At 44.9% G+C, this 19,415-nt stretch overlaps 1 protein-coding gene and 1 long non-coding RNA gene across 3 annotated transcripts in view; one reads left to right on the forward strand and one right to left on the reverse strand.

Moving 5' to 3' along the window:
• LOC135902103 (uncharacterized) overlaps nt 1-8,108 on the reverse strand; it is a 204,091-nt gene extending 195,983 nt beyond the window's left edge. For both annotated transcript variants that reach the window (XR_010564406.2, XR_010564401.2), the window contains exon 1: nt 7,842-8,108. This is a non-coding gene — a long non-coding RNA (uncharacterized lncRNA). The remainder of the gene's footprint in view (nt 1-7,841) is intronic.
• Nucleotides 5,838-19,415, forward strand: part of LOC135902095 (membrane metallo-endopeptidase-like 1) — a 39,775-nt gene continuing 26,197 nt past the window's right edge. The window contains exon 1 of the mRNA XM_065431997.2: nt 5,838-5,893. Within this exon, the coding sequence (XP_065288069.1) occupies nt 5,882-5,893 (12 nt within the window). The 5' untranslated portion in view covers nt 5,838-5,881. The remainder of the gene's footprint in view (nt 5,894-19,415) is intronic.

Below are 19,415 nucleotides of genomic sequence, written 5' to 3' on the forward strand. Positions count from 1 at the left end.
GCGTGGGAAGAAGGATGGGAGGAAAGATAAAAAGACATAATACAGGGTTTGATATCTATCACGATCATAATCGCAGCATAACAACTCCTGTGGCGTATGTATATGACATATTGGCTACGCAATTCAGGGAGATGTATGAACTTTGTGATGCTACGGGAAAGGCTACCTTTTTTTAGGGCTATCCCTTCCCAAAGAAGCGCCACTAGGTTATACACCGCTTAAAGTCATTCTGTAGAAGTGGTAGATGGTACTGCAGTAACGTTCGGTTCCTAACTGGTTCAGTAACTGGCGTTGTGGATGTAGGACGCAATGTGAAACCATTCGTTCCTTGCAATTTCCACACTTAAACATGTCGGCCCGCGGTGAAGTACTTCTGAGTGGGCTGTTGCTAGTGTGACATGGGTCGGAAAGATTGCAACAACTGCCCTGCACTGCTAGCACCTCGTAAACCTTAATTCCGTTTCCACCACAAGCATTATCAATACACCGATACAGTAGTTTCGCCAAGGCATCTGTTTATTTTTTTTTATCAGAAACCCTAAAGGTCCATGTGGGCATTAAAATTTAGTTGCAAAAACAAATGTGCAAGAAATATATAGCAGTTTCCATTCTTTCCTATCTTTAACAAAATAAATGACTTCATTGTTGTCGCCGGGAACATCTTATAACTCACTGTTAGGTTTGTGAGTGAGTGCATTGTTCCGATTAGCGACCACCTTGTCAAGCAAGGCGTGCGAAATAAGCTAATGAGCTATGCCCGTTCTTTTTATCAAGCTCACAAGCACGTTGTGATATGTCAATCTATGTTCAATGAATGACGGCTTCGTTGTTTTTAAATAAGCGGATAGTTTCAACTCGTCGCCAATTAATGACCATAGAAAATTTAGCACAGCTACTAAATATTTCGCTTTGGAAAAAAAAGAAACGACATTAGGATGGTTTTAGAATGACTAATAATATTCGCTCAAATCTTGAGGATAAAACAAGAGTCCCCCAATCAGTTCATTAGAACGTTTTTGTTCATAGGTACCTAGCTCATTGATTCAACTGCGTTTGTATGAGAAAAATAGACACATATTTTCCGGTTAACCGCCCTGCCTTCCGCATCTCATTGGTCTTATTCCGCTAACCTAAACTCACGCATTTAATTCTGCAGTTAAACAAGTAAAAATACCGTCGCACGTGTGGACATGATACCCACGAGTCTTCGCTACAACGCTGGCCTTATTTTTGCATAATCATCAACGTTAATCAGAATCGCTTATTTTGATTCTAGTTTCCTCCCACAACGAGCTCAACTTTCAACCTTCTCCTCCCTCGGTATCATTGCCAGGCTATTTGTCTATGCAGCGCAGAATCACTTTTGCACCATTCACACACACAACGCACAACATTACGTTATATTAATTTTCTTTATACCTGCCTACTCATTTAATTGAGGGAAAGCCGTCCATGTGCTTAGTACATGGCCACCAAAGACATGCAGAGCTCTCGTCTAATGGTATGAACCTAGATTATGGGGGACCATATAGGAAGAATGTATGAGAAATGAAAGAAAAGAGCCAAGAAGAATAGAAAACCTAAAAGAGTCTTGAAAAGAAAACACTGTTTTTAATGAGTTTTTACAATTAGGATAAGTATTTCTATACAATATTTTCTTTCCTATCTGCCCCGGGGAAGCTTGCTGGTGCTGTATTTTACATTTCAATACTGCCAATGTGTGCTGGTGATTTCCCATTGGGTACTTATTTTGTTGGGCTAAGATAGTATTCTTGCCTTTTTGTTCGTGCTTATACTGTCGTTTTCCCTCCTTGTAGTAATCATCACCTGTGAATACCTGTCTATTGCGGTCCTAAAGGTCATCGCTCACTACTGCCGACCTTCTAGTGGAACAGTCAGGCTGTTTACGATGTTCGTAAGCGGTATTCTAACAACCGTCCCTTCGTCCTATATTGGAATATATGTCTTCTTATGCTGATTTTATAAGCGCCGCCACTATCTATATGGTTTTCCGTGTTCTGCTTGTTTGCTTACTAACTCAACCAACGCATATCAATTAGAGCTTCTTGGCTTTTTTTGGTCGAGATGATAGCTATCACGCAGTTACTCGACAATGCGCGAATATGCTAGGATCAAGAGGGAAAAACTACTGAGCTGACTGAAAGCGCGGCTTGCTAGGAAGGGAAATATTAGTGCCCTAGGTATTTCTTCTGCATTCCCAGTGTGGTGTTTGCTTCTTAGTTCCCACTTCTTTCAGGGATGAATCCACGCAGGCCTTTCGACAGAACAGTTCGAAATAAATGCTAGACTTTTGTAGGTTCGAGGCAGTTTTGATTTTTGACAGTCACAATTCTCGAAATAGTAATGTTGCTTGCCAACAATGTACTACGATAGTAACGTTACTTAAGAGCGCTTGTGCATTTGCAACACGTAATCGAAAGGCCCAAGTATAACTTCACCTGCGAGTCACGTGAATACATAGAAGTATCGCTCCTCGGATGTACTCTACGCCTGTGCTTCGCAACGATGTGATGATTTTTTGTAGTGTGTCCATTCTTCCTTCACCTATGCATAATTAGTTTTATTCCTACGCAAGAGTCTCCATGAGGTTGGTGGCTATTCTTAACCTACGCCCTAAGTAACTATATACTGTTGAGTCTCTAGGGTGCCCAATGATGCTTCTTTATTTATAAGAAATATTTGATATCTATTGCCACTTTGGAAGCTCTGTACAGAGATACCTTATTTTTAATAAAAATTACCACCCTTCCACTACTGTTGAGAGGCGTCCAAGCGAAGCTCGGGATTCGCGGCTCTTCGTTCTCGTACGCCTCGGCTTCGCGCTCGGCGAGGTCGGCACGTAGACGACGAGCCATTTTTCGAGCGAGTTCCCGGCGGCGTTCATGAAACGCAAAAGCCAACCTCCTCATAAACGTTGCCGCCGGCATTATCGATGCTGTTATTAGCATTTCTCAAAATTTTGAACCCCACTGGGGCGCGCAACTGGCCCAAAATAACACACCTCCATAGAATCCTGCGGCCCGTCCGCGGGCGCCCAGGAGGAATAGCGCGCCGTGCGCAGCCGGCGGGCGAGGAGAATCGAGGAGGAAAGCGCCGTGAGAAGGAGAGTGTCGCTACTTTCACATTATCGAGGGGTTTTAGGCCGCCGCTGCCGCCCACGCCATCTGATGGTGCCGCATAGAACCCAGAGGCCCACGCGGCGCGCTCCTCCCGTTGTGGTTGGTTGAGTTTTTGCCCACGGACATGACAAATGCATTGGGATGAGGGGGGGGGGGGAGGGGTTAGATGTTTACAGCTTCACTGTAAAACATGGCACATGCGCGTTGTTATACCAACAGACCATGCAAAAGACGAAGGCAATGAGGTCCAGTTTGGACGTTGAAACATGCGCGTAATCTAAGACATTGCTTCTTTTACAGCATACCGAAACTAAGGATGTTTCAAAACAGCGCCGGTTCGTTGAGTTGAATATTCTAATATCCTAAAAGACACACGCAAGCTGAAGGAAAATAATGGAAAGTAAGCAAAGGAAGAAGGCAAGAAACGAGAGACACACTTTAGCAGTCGCGGACCCTCCCCCCCCCCCCCTACTCCATCCTGCTTTTTCACACTGTTTTGTTCCCATTAGCACTCTTATAAATTCTCCCTTTAATCTGTCTTTCCTACAAATAAAATATCTTAGTACGACAGTGGCGCGCGACGAATTGCGCAGATATTAGCGGTGATTTGTCTCCGGTGTTCAGCTGAATGCTCTTCGTTCACAGTTGAAAAAAGAAACTGACGCATGCACTGCAAGTGGCAATTTGGCCAAGGAATGTGTCCAATATTTCTCGCACGCCCACTCTGCAGTCGCAACCCGACACTTTTTTCCTTCGCGAACACGAGTGCCAACGCCTATTATGGCGCCTTCATAATCAACGCCAACGCTTTCGACATTTAACAGCCGCTAACGTCAGCGCTCCGAGCCTCTGCAACAATGAACAGAGGCGTTTCAAAGTCGACCTATACAGGTCGTGAAACTTCGAACGAGAATCCTGCCAAGAAGCTGTTGCTAGTTACATGATGTAATGCAACAGGATTGAGGCCTGACAAAGTGAGGTGGGGACAAATATTGAAATAAAATAAGCCTATAGGAGAAAATATTTGAGAATGTTTAATCACAATGCTGACCAATAAAGCAACAATTTCCTTAGAGGTAATGCAGGCCTCCTATAAAAGCAACTGAACTTTTTCTATTTTTTAATATACAAACAAGTTGGCTCTTGGTGATCCCTACAGACGAATCCTTCTGCGACGAAATTTAATCAGTCCGTGCAAGCCTCTGTTATGCTTTTATGTCCTGCGGAATGGCGTTGCTTAATTGAGCGTGGCAGTTTCGTCCAAGTTTATTCCTTCCTTTGCGTGTTTGCTGAAGGCATGCGCTTCACTTTAAATTTTGCCTGAGCCAGCACACGGCATTTATTGGCAAAGGAAAATGGGATTGCAGACTCTGCGTTATCGTGGATTTTAGGTTGCTCCATCCTATGTCCTGTGTCCCGCCATGATGATGAAAGCCAAGCTCTAAGCGAGAAAATGCCGCGAAGTTTTTGTTCAATAGTAACACAAGCTCTCAGCGCACAGTGCGGAACTAAATTTTACATTTGGACGTGGCCAAAGGTTCAGATGAAGTGAATTCATCATTGAAGTGCCTTAAAGAACCCAGGTGAGACAGCCTAAACAAAGAATCTTGTCCTTTCATTTATGTTATTCAAGCGCCCTAGCTGTACGATGTCTTTCTGGGTTTGAGAGAATCCCAAATCACGACTGCAAGTGATGTGACGGCAAACGGTCTGGAACGCAGTTTTTAAGCATCCACTGGAAAATTCGCATGGCGAACGTCAGCTGTCGTCGCAATGCATACGCAATTCACAGAAAGTGCGAGAAGCGAATGGCGGGTCGTGATTTACGCCATTGCCTGTGCAAGCAGCCAGGCTCTGTTGCGCCGCGTTACGTATAGGAAATGCGAGCAGCGCCTCCTCCCCCCCCCCCTCCCAACATCAGCGCCCCCAGCACAGGCAGACGCACAGGCAGACACACAGGCACACACACAAAAGAGCCAGCTGGCAAACAAGAACTACCGCAATAGAAGAGAGAAAGATGGCGTGAAAATAGCGAGCACATTACGAGGCTTACCGTTCAAAAACTTCATCGGGCATGCGACAACCGAGTGTTCAAAAAGATTGAAAAAAAAAGTGAACAATATTTATATATCAACACCGGACGAAATATGGGCGTAATAAAACAGAATAGCTGCCAGAAAAACGGATGAGGGTTTTTCGATGAACGTGTGATAGATAAAGAAGAAAAAAATTGGAAACCCGAGGAAAGGCAGGACATTGAATGTAAAGCACGAAATCAGAACGGCCTGCTGAAGTACCAGGGAAATAATAATACTGAAAAAAAATAAGCTGATAAGAAAAGAAAGGCCAAGGCCTGAAGAGCGTAGCTGTGTTGAAACGCGCTGTTTATCGAGGCTACTTTTCGCTGCCGTGGTGCTGCTTGCTCCTCCAGATGTTGGGGCAAAGCCAAGCTGCAGGCTCCCCGAAGGCTAGGTGGCGGCGTTCATATGTGCGAACCGCTTCACTGGTCAGCAAAATGCTTTGTGCTGCTTGCGTATCTGGGGCTTCAAGTTGAAGCAGTATAGGCAGCGTGGCCTTCGACGTATGCTGTTTGCGATAACGTATCGCCTGCAGAGGCGGACGGGATGCGAAGACACAGTAATATATTGCTCGGACGCCGCCCCTCGCCAATAGCCTGCTGGCCGGAAAGCAGAAGCGGGAGTTGTGCGGGCACCTTATGGAGCACGGTGCGAGGCGGGGAAATGAGACGGCTGGTAAGAATGCTCTGGCTTTCGGATGTTGCAAACGCATCAACAGAGCTACCTACCTCTATCTTTAGGGTTGGCTCATATAAGCGCATTCGAGGTTCTTTAGGTCACAAAGTACGAATGAGCGAGGTCGTAAAAGCAATAGCCGTTCGCTGCAGAACAGTCATATAATTCATGAGAACCATCCTCTACCAAACCAAGCATGCATCACGTTGCAGATGTCAAGTCGAGTTGATTGGAGTTTTTTTTTTCCTTCAACGCAGACGCGCTGTATAATTATGTCAGTATTAACATTGCTGAATTTAAGTGTTCACCTTTTTTCACAAGGAAGCTATTTCACAAGGAGGCACACCTATTAGCACGCCACTTTCAAAGTCAGGGATTCTTTGTATACTCGTTCGGCAAGGCAACGACAGGGCATGGTCTCATGAAGCATATTCTTCAAAACTGGCCCAGCGTCAGGACTTATGCTTCGGCGAAAAATTTCAGGGATTTCCTTGCTCTCAGACGCACGGGATCAACTTACTATAGCTGTTCAGACATAGAAAATATGGCGCATTACCTGCGATTTATGTTTGCCCACATGAATCCATTAGGCGAACCTTTTTACCTTAATGAAGGAGAAAAGGAAATATACTGGCGCTTGTTCCAACCTTTGTTTGTTGTCGCGCACATTCCCAGCGCACCAGCGCTCATTCTTCGCCTTGCAAGTAGGAGGCATAGAAAGCGACATCACTGCTATGTCAACGAAACGGATGAAGAGCAAGAGCGCTTCTCTCCTTTTTAGTAGGTGGGTGATGCGGCGGCGTCCTTGCACTTGTTATGTCTTGCGGCACTAAGTGTTCTGTCTGAGCGCTTGCGTGCGCTATCTCACCTTTCGCCTGCCGGAAAACAGAATTTGCTTGACTACATCTACCGAAATTTTCGGACCACAACACCGAGCTCTCAAAATTATTTCTGACGATCGCTTGCTTGTAAGCTGGCATGGCGTCTGCTTCGAGACTGCCAAAAAATCACATGCTTGCAAATACCAGAAGGCGGAAACTCTGTATGCCTCCCATTGACCGCGTCGAATGGCGTCACAATTACGCCACGGCTAGAGTCAGCGCCAATCCCACCCCTGTCTCTGGCTGGCCTGAATATAAAACACAAATACAGCAGAGGTGACAATGATGGCATGCTCCTCTCCTTTTGTCCTCCACTATTCTTTCCCCTGCCGGCTATACCCTCCTTTCCCCTGGCTGCTCTCAGACTTTGCCTTATCTTCGCTTCGCCGGCCGCTCGCCAGTTGGCCGATGCGACCGCTCCGCCGCGTAGCGCCAGTATCGCTATGCGGAGCGCTGCGTTCCTGCGTGTTATTCCTTCAGCGTGCCAGTGACTGGAAACCAAACACAAACCTGAGTTTCCTTTTCTATTAACGTTTTGAACACTGACGAACCACGCAACACGCATGGCACCCTGGTAGAGCACCTGGCTTCCTAATACAGCTTGTGCCTCTCTGGTTTCGCGAACGACTTCCACGCCTCTTGGTCGTCTTTGGGACGCTTCCTCTTTTTTTTTTTTGCTATTGGTGAAGAACCAAAATTTAGAAAAGAAGAAAGCACTGATGCAAGGCTGGTAGCGTGTGCTTCAATTTGCGACGATAGAGAATCGTTGCAAGCTCACGGCTTGCCTTGAGACACGGCAATGAATTAACGCGACCATCACACCTTTTTTTAACAAACCTACTCTTTCTTTTTCGGTGGCGCGTGTCAGCGCCGCAGGGCCGAAAATATCACTGAAACGTTCGACAGAAAATAAAGTTAACACAAATTAATCGATAGTGCTCTACGGTAAACTGAGCTTTCGTCAAGAAGAGGGGTAAAACTACTCCAGTTGGTTTATGGTTTCCGCCACTACATGAAAATGCTTGATTGACAAAAGTCAAATGCTTGCAGAACATAATGTCGCTTACCTGCCGTCATTGGGGAATCGAAGGCCGCCGAAGTGTTGCGATTCCCGGACATAGCCATCTCCTCATCTGATCCCAGCTCATCGGCCTCAGTCGTTTCTTGACATCCCGGTAATGCGTATGGTTCCGAAGTTTCTCATGGTCGATCTTCCAGTGAAAGTGAAAATTGTCGCCAAAGCCAAGTAGTACGCGCACGACACTCGACAACACCCACATCAAGCATGAGCGGCTAAAATAGCTGAGCCGAGCAGCCGTCAATCGTCGCCATCTCAGACTAGTTATCTCAGACGAAACCTATACAGACGCCAGAGAGGGAAAGGGAAAACGTTTTCATTTTCTTCACACAATAAAGTTTATATTTATTTTAATATTGTATTTGTTTTAAAAACATTGCCAACAGCAAGCACAATTTTATAATATATATTTTAACAGCCGGCCGCTCCGAGGGCGGCGCCACATTCGAAAACGAAACTAGTACTAGACTGCTAATACCATTAAAGCAGTAGTCAGGAAAAAAGGCGCCAGTGATGTGCACAGAGGTGTAAATCAACAGCGTATGGAAATGAGCTTAGCATGAATAAAGCAACCTTGATAAAGTTAGTCATGAAGCCACACTTCCCCCGCAAAAATTAAATGAACGAACAAAATAGAAAAGAATGAAAAAATTCACTCACCATCCCGGCACTGCAAAAGTGGATAGCCAGTGACTTTGTGGAAAACCGCCGCTTCTGCGAATGGCATTCTTTAATAGGTAAATACGAAATGACTATATGGTGTCATGAATCGCAAAAATCCGACGCTAACATCCGATGGTAACAAAACCCATAGGACGAAATGGTGACGTCACGTTTGAGATGATGACGAAACGTGATTATGTCATTATCTCAAACGTCGCATGATGACGTCATCACAACAAAACTCACGCAATGACATCATCACGTCAAACGTCACGTGAATATATCGCCTATTCACGTAATCTGAGGCCGTCATCGCGTCAAACGCAACGTCGCGCAATCACGTCTTCATCAAGGGATGATGTTGCTCGATGACGTCATGTGATGCCTCATGGAGAAGCATTTTTGTGTCAGCACCGCGCACGTGGAGACGAAAAATCCCGACCAACTGGAAGCTAACATCTTCTATGTAAAAATTAAAAAAAAAATGATCACGACACCACTGGCGTAGACGCAGATGTCACCGCGTCTTATTGACACGGTGAATGAAAGCGAGAAGTCAAAGGAAATGACAAAAGCATTTAGATTCTTTGTTTCCAGTCTTGCTGAGTTGAATACACGTGTAAAAAAAGGGAACCGGCTGGAGTTATATATCTAAGTTATACTCAGAAATTTAGTTTGAACATTGGATTAAGAAAGGTGTCTTAGCGATCGAAGCCAAGTTGGCTGAGAGATCCCGCCCCGAGCTGCAGATGCAAGAAACTGTGGCGAAGAGAGCAACTTTTTTATAATTTTACGGGGCCTTTCATTAACGTCGTTAGCTATTTCTAAAAAGCCGTTGGGTGGACCGATACTGCGGACTGTTGTATTCTGGGACGCATCCATCAATATACACGTATGCCTACATACATCTGCCTTTACGCGCGCTCCTGTACATCTTAGCAAAAAGAATGGTGCGCTTGCAGTCCTCTGACGCGTGTATAAGCGCTTGCAACATGTGAAAGAAAATCTATCTATCTATCTATCTATCTATCTATCTATCTATCTATCTATCTATCTATCTATCTATCTATCTATCTATCTATCTATCTATCTATCTATCTATCTATCTATCTATCTATCTATCTATCTATCTATCTATCTATCTATCTATCTATCTATCTATCTATCTATCTATCTATCTATCTATCTATCTATCTATCTATCTATCTATCTATCTATCTATCTATCTATCTATCTATCTATCTATCTATCTATCTATCTATCTATCTATCTATCTATCTATCTATCTATCTATCTATCTATCTATCTATCTATCTATCTATCATGGTTCATCCTCCTTCCATGTTGATGCTTCGCTGTTTTTTTTTTGTCTTCCGAAAGTAAAAATGAACAAGACATCGGGGCTTCTGTATATACAATGTTATTATGACGTCATCTACAACACACGTAATCTCCAATTCGACCCCCAACAGGCCGGCATAGCGCTGGGAGATCCAGTTAAAGTTGCCAAAGAACTTTCACTTGCAGCTGTGAAACGCGCTTGCAGTTCCTGGTTGCCAATGAAATCATTCAAGCGTAGGTGGGGGAGGGGAATGTGTGGCATCACCTCTTTTCAATGTGCCGCTTTTGATAACCATGTTCACTCCAACCAAAGGAACAGCTTGAAAAGTGAGAAGAAAGGGAGACTTTGATCAAATGAAACTCTAAGCTTTTATAAAACGCTTAGTTTCTCTGCACTTTGTCCTTGGGGATTTTGAGAAATAAAGCAGTAGACTGGCCACACCCTCATCATCTCTGCCACATGAGCATAATACAGAAGGCACATGCTTATACATTTATTCGTAATACAAAATCCGCAGTGTAGGCAACTCTGAAATGCAATCGATGCAAGGGAATGATATTTAAAAAGTGAGAAGTGTAATGGGTCCTCATGCACCCCACTTTCATAATGCCTTCTATATGCTAACTAAAGATAAATGGACAGAACCATTCGAGGATAAAAATGCGGGTCCATTGCGAATAACTGATATCTTTGTATTTTGTCTAGACCGATTAAAATCAAGGAACATGGGTTTTGTGCTTTTGTGGCTATTCCTGAAAAGGTAAAAGACATAACATTGGAGACACGTTGAGCGTTGTAATTGCCAGAACTGAGGCATGGAAAGAAAATGTATGCCGTATTTATTTATTCATTTTTCTTACCTTGAGTTTTAGTTTTGCTTCCATAATTATTCAGTGGGAAAATAAGTCCCTACGCTAATTTTCTAAACATTTTCAATGAACAGCTAACTCAGTTCTTGGAATACACGGTAATTCTTTTCCTCGAGCGATATATTTTTCTTCGCGCTCACAGCAAAGATGTTTATTACTCTCTCTAGTCAACGTTTTGGCGTTGGCTGTTATTCTACACAACTATTTTTCCCTTTTTTATACTTCATTCTTATGTTCGTAGCGTGTTTAGTCAGCATTTAGGGTGCATCTATTTCAGCCAGTCGCCTCGCCTCGGCGTTGAACCCCTTCTGCGTCCTGGAGACAGAGCCAGTCACCGCTCCATTAAATTTCGAGTTCCACTCCATGCATCGATGGTGTTCTTGTAATGGCGACCACCTCGCTCCTCCTCTAAGCTCCTGTCGATTGATTTCTCGAATTCCTAGCGTAGATTATCATACACAGCTGGCTCGCGGATCTCAGTTCGGAACATGAGGCAGCTTTGTTTTTGACTTCTTTTCTCAGTGCCTTGTTGTTTTCTTTTTGCCATGATTAAACTACAAAAAAATTGAAGTTTAAGTGACGCCCTGAACGTAAGACGAAAAGAAATAGCGAATGCTGGAATTTGGTGTGGTCACAGGCAGTGTCGTAACCAGACTTTCTTTGACAGTGATGGGGGGGAGGGGGGAGGTTGAGGGCTCACGTTCCAGCTCGGCCTGCTCCTTACAAAATTTGTCGAGGGATCAAATGCAAGACTAATAACTGCATTGCCATTGCCAAATATGCTGGAAACCAATTCTTGAACGCTACACACTGTCGAGGCACGTAAAATATGTATTTTTTATAAAAGAATATATTCGCATGTCTCAAAAAATTGTGCCAGAAATAACTGAGGACGAAGAAGAGGCTGGTAGACACGAGCGCAGAGGCTGAGACACAGGAGGCACGCTTCCTTTCCCCTTTTCTCCCTTGCGCACACAAGCCTGAGCCATCATCGTCGGCTCACCCGTCCCCCCCTCCTTCCCTCTACGCTTTCAGACGCACATACAGCATGCGGCGCACGGTGGTGATGTTGTCGTCCTTGGAGTTTATACGGCAGATGACGGCTATGGCAATGGCAGGAATGCGCCGGGAGTGCCTATAGAATTGCCATCGCAGTAATACGATAAAAGTGTCTGGCAAATGACGCATCCCCTGGCCCTTTAGTTGCCGCAAAAAAAGAAGTAACAAAATAGAACTTTCACCATGCGACAATTCGCTATGCCGCAAGAATGTCCTTCTTACAGCGAAAGCTATATATGACTAACCTCCCGTAGTTTTTTTGGCGTCCGTCAGCAGGAATAAATCATCATGTTGGCCGATCCGGATGATAGCTTGCAATGATGATAGCCGGGCAACAGCGTCCCACTTAGCGATTTCTAACAAACGCATGCGGGTGCAGCGCGGCGGCGCAGATGTCAAAATGCGGAAGAGGTCGGAACGCTCGCCATGAACAATAGCGTGACGTCAAGGTTATCGCAGTATATAAGCAGTAGAGGTATCGGCCCTAAAAACGGCTTCGTTATCGGTGGGGCGGCGACGTATAGTTCGTACACCCAAAGAGCAATATGCGTACGAGCAGCGCCGGAGAATGAAAACGGCGCCGGCACGAAAAGACCACCGAGGAAGAACGTCCCCGCGATGTTGAACGAAAACGACAATCGCGAGTCCGGGCAGCTCCAAACGAGCAACGACGCCAGACTGGCAACGCAAGCAATGACAACCATTCCACTCTGTGAAGATGGAATGACAGCGAAAGCACTTTGCTTTTCGCTTGAGAGCTTTGACTCTCGTCAGCTTTCCTGTTATTTCATCTTCACAGAGTGGAATGATTGCCATTTCTTCCTTTGTGGGGCTGGGCATCAAAATGAAAAAAAAAAAATAACGCGAAAGAAAGCATGTTGGCCACAATCGAATACCTACTTTGGGCACGTAATGTGGCTACCGAAGGAATATCGAAGGAAGCGTGAGACGCTTGGTCCACAGAGAACTACAGGCACACTGCCCGGTATCCTGCACCGACGAGACAAAAGACTTTCCGGAGAGGTTGCGATAACATCCAAGTGAAGGTGATGCCCTCAAGAGAACGTGTTACAATCCATCAATTCCCCACAGTGATGGCGGCGAGCAACCATCGTTTTTTTCTCTCGTCTGCTAGCGAGAAAGCGCCTGAAACTCGGCCAGGACAAAATCCAGTAGACCAGAGAAGAACGAACGCGCACCAAAGTACACCGTGCGGTGGTCGGGGCAACAGGAGAAAAACGCATGCGCTCTGGCTGGCTCTGGCAGCCTGCGGGTAGTGAGAACAAGAAAATTGAAGGGGATCAATGTGTCCAATGTGTCAAACAAATAAGAACGTAGTTACCTTTGCTGGCTTTAGTGTCCTGACATTAATGCTTTGGTAAAGGTGAAACAATATGGTGATATTCTTTTCTGTGGCATGACCGCACAAATGAACCACCACAGCTCTTCGTCTCATCGGACCTCACTAAGCGCTTTGCCAACTTGTCTGACAGTGTGTTCATTGGGCTTGTCTCGTATGGTCCGATGTACGACTTTAGAAAAGTCAGTGCACGCTTGGCGTCAAATGTTTATAAGAACAATAAACCCACCAAGTTCCGGAATTGAAAATCTAAAGCCCGACTTTGGAAATGTCAATGAACCTTTCGCATTAAAAGTTTATGAGAACTTTATACCCATAGAGTTTCGGAATAGAAATCCATGCGCTCTGTAGATTCTGCGGCCTCCGCGAGATGCCACGACGAGGCCGCTCGCAATCAAAATGCCCTTGAAACTTCGTGCTCGAATGGGGCTCCTTGCGTTGTGTCACTCCCAGTGCATGGGCGTTGCCGCGGAATCCATCACGAGTTCGCTATGTTCGCGCCGAAATGTTTTTCAGAGCATGAAAAGGACATCTTAGACGGAATGCACAATGATTTCCGACGCTAGGGTTCTTTTGGTTGGTGGTGCATGACAGCACGAACAAAAAAAAAATTTTTTTAGGGGGGGGGGAGGCTGCACCCTCCTAAGTGACCCCCCCCCCGGCTATACCCCTGGTCCCATATGCATGTAAAATAAATACATGAAGTGATCTCGCTACAATATTATACTTTTGTCGCGTGCTTGTGATGCTTCCGCTAAATGACACAATGATTACTTCGACGAAAAGACTGGAAAGGGGGAAGAGGAAGTGCGGTGGAATAACACAGTGTCGAGAATCCACGCCAGTGTTGTCCAAAATGAAGAAAGAAAGGAAGAAAGAAAGAAAGGAAGAAAGAAAGAAAGAAAGAAAGGATGAAAGAAAGAAAGAAATAAAGAAGGAAGGAAGGAAGGAAGGAAGGAAGGAAGGAAGGAAGGAAGGAAGGAAGGAAGGAAGGAAGGAAGGAAGGAAGGAAGGAAAGCCAAACTGGGGACAGGATTGCGCAATCATTCTTATCGAAGTTCTCGTAGACGTTTATGACTGCGACTATTTAGTATAATACGCGCAAACAATATCACGCTTGATTTAAGCTGGAAATTTTATCGTTTATACTGGTTTCCATGCGAATCACGACATGCCGCCAAACAGAAATGGGCATTCCGTAGGGGAGACATTTCTAGCTCACTGCTCCAGGATGGTTTCGACAGCGGAAGGGAGTCAGGCTCGACGTGTCAGTGTCCCGAGGGAAAATAATAAAAAAAAAGAACATTAAGAAAGAGCGCAAAAAAACAACAACAACTGAAGCATAAATGGGCGCTCGGTGTGCGCGTGAGAGACGGGTCGGAAATCGATTGCCGTTTTCTTCTAAGAAAGAGGCACAAGCGAGCTGCAACGCCCGGAGGCTTAAAAGAAGCACTTTGAATTGCCAGTCGGCTTACAATTAGATTTTCGGCTGCCTACGAGCCCAATTTCGAAGCTTCCGAGTAGAAAGAGAATAGAATGGAAGAGGACTACGAGAACAGTGGGTCGTGTGTGCGCGCAGAGAGTGAGGCCACGGCGGTGTTGCTCGGATGGCAGGAGGGATGAGGGGGCTGGTTTGTGCCCTGGTGGGGGGGGGGGGGGGGGGTGATTCCGTTCTTCTCAGGAGAGCAAACACGGTTTCTTTTGTATTCAAAACAGAGACGCCTCCATGCATGACCCGGTTGAATGGCTGGATCGAGAAAAAAAAAAAAAAGAAACGCCCATGTCGCACCATTGTTCGCAAGCTTTCTCTTTCGCTCTACTCTTTCTTTTCTTTCAACTGTCCAACAGCACGGGTGCAAGCAAGCTTGGATCGTTTCTTTTGGGGGCATCATTGCTGCTAGGCGACATGTCTCTTTGCTGTAACATGTTTCTTTTCGTTTACGTGTTCTTTTCCGTCTTAAACGCGTCCTAGCACCATCCCGAGTGCGCGTATTGCAGACCCATCTTCATGCACCAAGATCACAGCTCCTGTTCAATACCCGAATGCACAAAATATAAATCTGAATATTTGAGCAAAGTTATTCGGCCGGGAACTCATTTGTTGAGGAAGCAGCAGGTTCTCATAGAAGACGCCGCCATCATCTAAAGAACAAATTCTTGTCTTCGCCGCGCACGACGCAATATTCGTCCGCCAGTGTATTACTGTGCCCTTCGACATACCGTATAATCTCGATTAAAAGATGCTACCCACGTATGAACCACACTGCCGATTTTGGCAGCCAGCCCAAAATTTGAGAAACATGTTTTCAACCGAGAAGCAATAACGTTAGGTGCGCTGTCGCCGTGAGTGTGCATCATTAGGTGCGATGTCGCCATGCTGCGTATATACTTTCGGGCGTCGCTACTAGATGACGATAGCTGCACTTTCACCACTGACTTCCGGGGCACTTTCACGACCGGCTCGACATTGCCAACTCATTAACGCTAGCTTGGTGCTCTTTGGCCCCAGTTGGCCCTGGTGCCACAAAAACAAAAGCAAGAGCTTCATCATCATCATCATCATCATCACCACCACCACCACCACCACCACCACCACCACCACCACCACCACCACCATCATCATCATCATCATCATCATCATCATCATCATCAGCAGCAGCATCAGCATCATCCTACTCCGTATCCCTCCGTGGCAGTGCGCAAGTCACCGGAGCTTCTTTGTGCGGTTAGTTTTCGCAGTCAGCTCCTTAACATCGTCATACTTTTCCATCGTCATTTACACCATGGCGGTGAACTCGGCACACGCACAGGTGCCGAGTGCATAGTTAAAGATAGTTGGCAGTGTGCACCAATTTGGCGATTGATCTTGGTGAATATGGAGAAGGTTATGGCGTAGGAAGATAACGTACAAAGCGCTTGGTAGTGCTGGGCGACGAATCTTGTTTTGTTATTCATGAAGATACCAGTAAGGCCATTGTTAGGTGCAGTGGCCGCTTACAATTGGAGCCATAAGGTTTAATTACAAACGTCTTTTCAGGGCTTTGCCAACTGCCGAGGCAAAATTTAGCAACCTATGCATAACCAGACAAGGCATTCGTTGTAAGCTCCACTTTTTTCCTTAATCCGAAGTCCTACAGGGAATATGGTGAATGTGGATGCACATACTAATTAGCTACCGAAGTTACTATGATTGAAGAGTTCTATTTTTCATTACCCCTGGTACAGAACCCAAGCTTAAGGTGTCCCGGTCCTAGGCGTTGCTTTGCCCTACCCGTACAAGTCGTTGATGCATGCGTGACGACAGTGAACTATAGCCACTCCGTGAGGGAAGCTTTGGACGTAATTGAGATTGTATTTATTTATTTATTTATTTATTTATTTATTTATTTATTTATTTATTTATTTATTTATTTATTTATTTATTTAATTTACTTACTGTGATCGTTTCGCAGGATCATAGCATGGCAAATGAACCTTTTGTCACTTACAACAAACAGGCAAGCGCAGAATAAATACAACCAAGGCCTTGATTACAGAAAGGACAATTAAAAGCAAAACAAAACAAACAAGCAGCATAAAAGCAAATTTAAGTTAGGGGCTCTTCAAATAACGACAGTGAGTCCTGTCTTACGACTTCGTTACTGAAGTTGTTTCAATCTGTAATGGTCTTAGGGAAACAAGAATACCTAAAGCAACTCACTCGAGCGGATATTGACCAAACGGTGAGAGAATGATGCTGCTGAGTTTCATAGCCCGTGGAATATGTCAAAGTATTAGAGATTTCTTGGTTATACTGCCCTCTGACTATACTAAAGGACACATTTTGGGTGGCGGATGCGATTTTGTGTAGTGGATGACACTCAACGTTGCTTAAATAACAAACTAACTGATGTTCGGCTATACGAGATATCAGTAAAACTCCAGCCTCCTTTCGAACTTTTTTGGATCCCATAACATTCGCCTCAGTAAATGGGTCCCATTTGATAACTGCAGAATTCTAGGATTGGACATAGGACAGACGTGTATGCGAGAAGATGGAGAGCAGGTGTGGCAAGTTTCAGGGAGCGCGTCAAGAAAAAAGCTTACGCATGCAGTTAGCCGTCGCAGTATCGATATACTTAGTCCAAGAAACATTATTTTAAATCTACGAACGAAAATATTTAAAGTTTGTGATTTCTGAGAAACAGATATTACGATATTACGATATTACGAAAAAAAAAGAACCATGTCCAGGGAGTCCAAAACTATACCGTGCAACTTAGAGTTGTATAGGCTCTGTGCTTTTCGTATGGGCACGAGGGCTATGCGAAATATTCTGCCTTGCTTAGACGCGCGTGCGGAATCAAATAGGAAAAGAAATACATTCTGCCTGATCTCCGTCTGGCAGAGTCACTATGAACGAAAAGAGACATAGAATTGAGGAGAATTGAAATATGCATGCGCTCAATGCACGCCGATATAGTGCAACTGCACACGGTTGCGAATCCTTTAGAACCTGAGGCTAAGTAAACTGTCGTAGTTTGATGTGGCAGTGTGCTTGCTTCCGACGAAAGAGGTGAATGTCGTTGCTGCCTCACCTATTATCAACTGTTTTTTCTACTTGAGCTTTCCGTACTGTTTGCCATGCAGACAGAGCTTGGAGAATTTATACAAATTAACACGCTGTCATCGGTGCAAGCAGGTGGCAGCAGTTAATATGTCACTTACCCATGAACTCTTGAAAACGTTTTCGTCTTTCTACGTGCAAGAAACCGAAGCTATGTAGCTTAGCATGCGCTTTTCACGGCTTTGGCACGTCATAGAACTTACGAGTACTTTGTTCAAAACTTCTGTTGCAGAGCGAGATAACGCAAACAGTGAATACGCTTGAAGCCGGCATGTAAAAACTATTGACAACGTGTCTAGCCTCAGGGCGTTTGCGCCCCGTTTTGTCCCAGAGAAGCTCCGCACTGCTGGCATTAAAATGTCGCGCCCACGATCGAGAAATCGTTTTTTTCTTGGCGCGGGTAGGAGGCTTGCAAGTTTTGATATAGACCATGTCGCCCGTGGAATGTTGTTAGTGTCACTGGAAGGCACTCCGTGCGAATCGGGAGGAACGAATTCCACGCGCATCGCAGGAAAATGCACGCGAAAGGATCGACATTAAACTTTCAAACGCCAGAAAATGCGCTGGTTCTGTTTGCGCGTTGGAAGAACTTACGCGCAACGCACTAAGTTTGAATGTTGCCGCTGAATAATTTATGGGCCACGCTGTCGAAATCGTTCGTGAAATGCGCCGTTTCGGCGGACGAATCTAGGATGTATGCTCTTGCGAAATGCAATAAAATGCGAGAGCTTGAACACAGACACTGGCAAAGAATATTCGGAAGTGTTTGCCCCGTTAAAAATCTTAATAGTAGGCAGCAATACGTTCCGCCACCTTCAGGGCGTTCAGTCCCTCGTAAAGCTGCTAACAGAGGTTTACACTTTGAAAAACTTAGCTGCGTCGAAGGACAAGAATACGCTTGTCTAATAAGTCGCATGAACGCACGTGGGCATGGTAGATAGTAAAGCTCGGGCATTATGCAAAAGAAGTTCCATTATTGATTCACTAGATATAAATCATCGTTACGTTACACATGATACTTTCAAACGTCACCTTGATGCTTGTAAGCACACATTAATTTCGTTGACATCTAATGCATACGGAGAAAGTGTAAGTAATGAAGGACAGAAAAAACTGGGGCTGGTTATCAACGTCTAATCTGCTGCATTGTTAGCACTGAATTCCTTGCTGGAGGAAATCTCCTGCTCTATCAGTCACTTCGAAGCTGCCTTCGAAAATCATAATCAGGATATATTTTTATAGCAAAGCACCATGCGGGGTGTATAATTTATACTCGCGTAGATTTGCTACAGAAAAAGCTGTTATCCTTATCACGAACGTTAACAAGCCTAACGGATGAGCAATATTGGAGGTGGGTTTCTTTCTTTTTTTTCTTCCAGATGGAAAACAAAGAAAATCGCGCGACCCCTAGCATTCTCGTTCGCTTGCTACAAGAATGCGTGCTGCTACAAAAATGTTCGAAAGAAGAAATAGAATGGAGAGAAAAAAATAGTGAAAAAAAGCAAACTATCTGAAACGTTACAGAGTGACTAAACAATGAACGAACGCAGAGGTCAATGAAGTTTTAATGCGTCGCTCGCCTGCTTTATGATGCCAACGGCCCGCTGGCACCGAATGTGCTTGAAAAATCGCATACGTCACGTGGTGCTATACAGAGCAGGAGA

The sequence above is a fragment of the Dermacentor albipictus genome, chromosome 1, assembly GCF_038994185.2.
Source record: "Dermacentor albipictus isolate Rhodes 1998 colony chromosome 1, USDA_Dalb.pri_finalv2, whole genome shotgun sequence".
Lineage (NCBI taxonomy): Eukaryota > Metazoa > Arthropoda > Arachnida > Ixodida > Ixodidae > Dermacentor > Dermacentor albipictus.